Source organism: Empidonax traillii, unplaced genomic scaffold (assembly GCF_003031625.1).
Source record: "Empidonax traillii isolate 1590-97213 ecotype Southwest subspecies unplaced genomic scaffold, ASM303162v1 scaffold4:size3804566, whole genome shotgun sequence".
NCBI lineage: Eukaryota > Metazoa > Chordata > Aves > Passeriformes > Tyrannidae > Empidonax > Empidonax traillii.
Genome location: NW_020955197.1, coordinates 2,849,451 through 2,852,526, shown reverse-complemented (window position 1 = coordinate 2,852,526; position 3,076 = coordinate 2,849,451). Strand labels below are relative to the sequence as shown.

At 46.3% G+C, this 3,076-nt stretch overlaps 1 protein-coding gene across 6 annotated transcripts in view; it reads right to left on the bottom strand.

The window, feature by feature from the left end:
• Nucleotides 1-607: 607 nt before the first annotated feature.
• Nucleotides 608-3,076, bottom strand: part of NR2F1 (nuclear receptor subfamily 2 group F member 1) — an 11,714-nt gene continuing 9,245 nt past the window's right edge. For 5 of the 6 annotated variants that reach the window (XM_027878034.1, XM_027878048.1, XM_027878079.1 and 2 more), the window contains exon 3: nt 608-1,815. In XM_027878034.1, coding sequence (XP_027733835.1) covers nt 1,535-1,815 — 281 coding nt within the window. In that variant the 3' untranslated portion in view covers nt 608-1,534. The remainder of the gene's footprint in view (nt 1,816-3,076) is intronic. The other variant, XM_027878040.1, reaches the window with a different exon arrangement.

Below are 3,076 nucleotides of genomic sequence, written 5' to 3'. Positions count from 1 at the left end.
AGGGATGTTTTGGCTAGCAGCAAGCACAAGGTGTGCACACTGAAGCACATACAGGGGTCTGGGAGTCCTTTAGGTGGAAAAGAAAAGAAGCAAAAACAGCCAACCCCACCCCAAGCTCCCAGAAGCAGAAAGCCACCATGTCTAGAACAAACAAGACCCATGGCTATAGAATGCCTCCTGCTGCATGGGTAGAGGTGGTTGCATATGGTGACTGCAGACCATGGGCATGGTTTCTGAGAGCAAAAAACGAGGTGTGAACTCGGCAGAAAATCCAGCTGGTGGGAAAAGATGTTTCAAAAAAAGGGTAGGCCATCAGCCTTGGTGGGGAATCTGCAGTGTAGTCTCAGCGAGGCAAGGTCACCTAAGGCATCACAATGCAACTCCCACTCCCTCTTCCTAGGCCTTGACAGTTCAGCCCTAAGCTTAAGCTTAAGCCTGTTTTGGAACATCATGTAGTTTACACAACTTGGCTAGACATCATAAGTTTTTTAAGTTATCTTTTTTAGCACCAGTACAGAGTTAAAAATCCAGGGGAGATGTTTTGTTATTACTGTTTGGGGGGGGGTGTGTGTCCTTTTCTTCCCCCTCCCTTTTTTTTTTTTTTTTTTGAATTATTGGCATGTTTCATACAACAAGACTCATGGGTTGTGGGGTGATAAGTTGGGGGTTTTTTTGCTAAATTCTTTTATTTTTTTGTTTAAATTCTCACTTCAATTTTAATTCTTGAAGAACAGTTTTGACAACATATATCGCACTCATTATAAGAAGCAAAGGGTTATATCAAAAAATTATTAGTATAGAATCACAGGAAACCTGGTTTGGAACCAGAAAAAAATACAAAACAGATATAGATACATAGACACAGGACAATTTTTTTATAATTATTTGGAAAATGTTATTTTCCCCTAATTCTCCTTTCTTTTTTTTTTTTCCTTTATGCGCATATGATGTTTTAACTTTTACCAAAAATGAAAATAAAGACTAATATATTACAAAATGAGTAACAATGTTCGTGGTAAGTGTTTGCGCGTAGAATTTTTTCTTTGTTTCTTGTTTTGGGATTTTTTTTCATTCTACACAAGGTTCAGTTCAGTTTCAATGATTTTTTGTTTTGTTGGTTTACTGTACAGCATATATCAGCAACAGTCCACAATAAATCCTGGAAGATCCAGTATCCCCTTCAGGTTTGATTAATATCCCCTCAATACTCATTTTTTTTTTATTTTTATTTTTTCTCTTTTTTTTTTTTCTCCTTTATTAATATTATTTATTTATTTTTTCCTCCTCTCCAAAAGAAAAAAAATAGGCCAAATTAAAAAAAAAAAAAAGAAAAGAAAAAGCGAAACACCACAACCTCCACGGACGGCAGGTCCGTCCTTCTCCCCTACACGGCCACATCTCTGCTCCCACTCGGCCCTTTCTTTTGTTCAGTGTCCACCTGCCGGGCCCCCCCCCGCACCCCGACTGCCCCTCGGTGCGAGCGTCCCCGTCTCCGCCGCTCCGCCGCCTCTCTGCCGGGGGTGCGGGACGGGCTCTAGGAGCACTGGATGGACATGTAAGGCCAGTTGAAGCTGCTCCCAGACAGTAGCATATCCCTGATGAGGGTTTCGATGGGGGTTTTACCTACCAAGCGGACGAAGAAGAGCTGCTCGATGACGGAGGAGGAGACGGTGCGCAGGGAGGGCAGCCGCAGCAGCAGCTTCCCGAAGCGGCTGGGCTGGTTGGGGTACTGGCTCCGCACGTACTCCTCTAGCGCGCACTGTGACTTCTCCTGCAGGCTTTCGATATGCGCAGCATCCGACAGGCCGCAGGCGTCTGCCCACCGCACCGCGCCCGCGGAGGCATCCGCAGAACGGCGGCAGGTGGGGGAAGAGTGGAGGGAGGAGGTGGAGGAGGAGGAGGAGGAGGAGGAAGCGGGGGGGAGATGGTTAGTGACTGGGAAGCACACGGGGAAACGCTGCTAGGATGGAGGGCACCGCAAAGGCGCACCCCCTCCATCCCATCCGAAACCATCCCACCCCCTCTCATCCCACCCCACCCCATTCCGTGCACTGCTGCCGGATAAATAACGTGACCTCTCTGTGCCTCTTCACCACTGTGGGTATTTTCACCCAGGATGCAGTGGGGTACCCACACCCAGCTCGTCCTAGCCACACACATACAGCGCCTCATGCTTTCTTTCCGTATCCCACTCTGTGGACACTCTGTGCTTGTGAATGTGGTTCTCGCTCCAGGGAGCCCACCACCAGGATGCTGGATAACCTGGACCCGCCCCTGTTAAATAACACCGAGTGGAGGAAAAATAGGGGCACTGGGGAAAATAATAATAATAATAATAATAATAATATAAATAATAAGAACAATAATATGATTATAAACAGAGGTGCATACAAGCAGAGAGAGACAGAGGGAATTTGTTGACATGGCTGCATATCACAGAGAGGCAGCGACTGGGACCTGCAGTGGCTGGCAGGGAGCCGGCCAGGGGATGCCGGGGGGCAAGGGGGACCCCTCTGTCCCTGCCTTGCTGCCAGCAATCACAAATTGGCCAAGTCTTTGTGCGTTGTGTGATAAATCTGGTGGAAAGCGGCTGGGTTAGTCCTAGCTTGCACTCAGCAGGCGTCTGTAGCTCTCAGACACAAAGCTTGGGAGAGCTGTGGTGGATAAGCCTTGCCTAAAAGTAGCCAGCAAGACTCTCCCTATAGGAACATATGCCTTGCACCTTGCAGAACTATATGACCCAGGCAAAGGTGTACTAATCCAAGATCAGAAACCCTTCACATCCATGTATTTGTATCTATACACATTATTCTATGTGTACAGATACAAGCAGGGAGGTATAGATGCATCTGTGCTTTTGCACACACAGAGAGACATATACAAGCATATACCCCATCTCTGTGAACATATAACCCAAACTAAGGGAAAATTGTTCACTGGCTGCTAGTTAAGTGACTTGCTCAGGAAACCACAGTTGAGGAAAAGTGGTGGGTATGCCCAGATGGTGGAAACTATCCACATTGTTTACAAGATTAATATTAAATATTAAAAAAAACCCAAACAAACCAAAACAGAA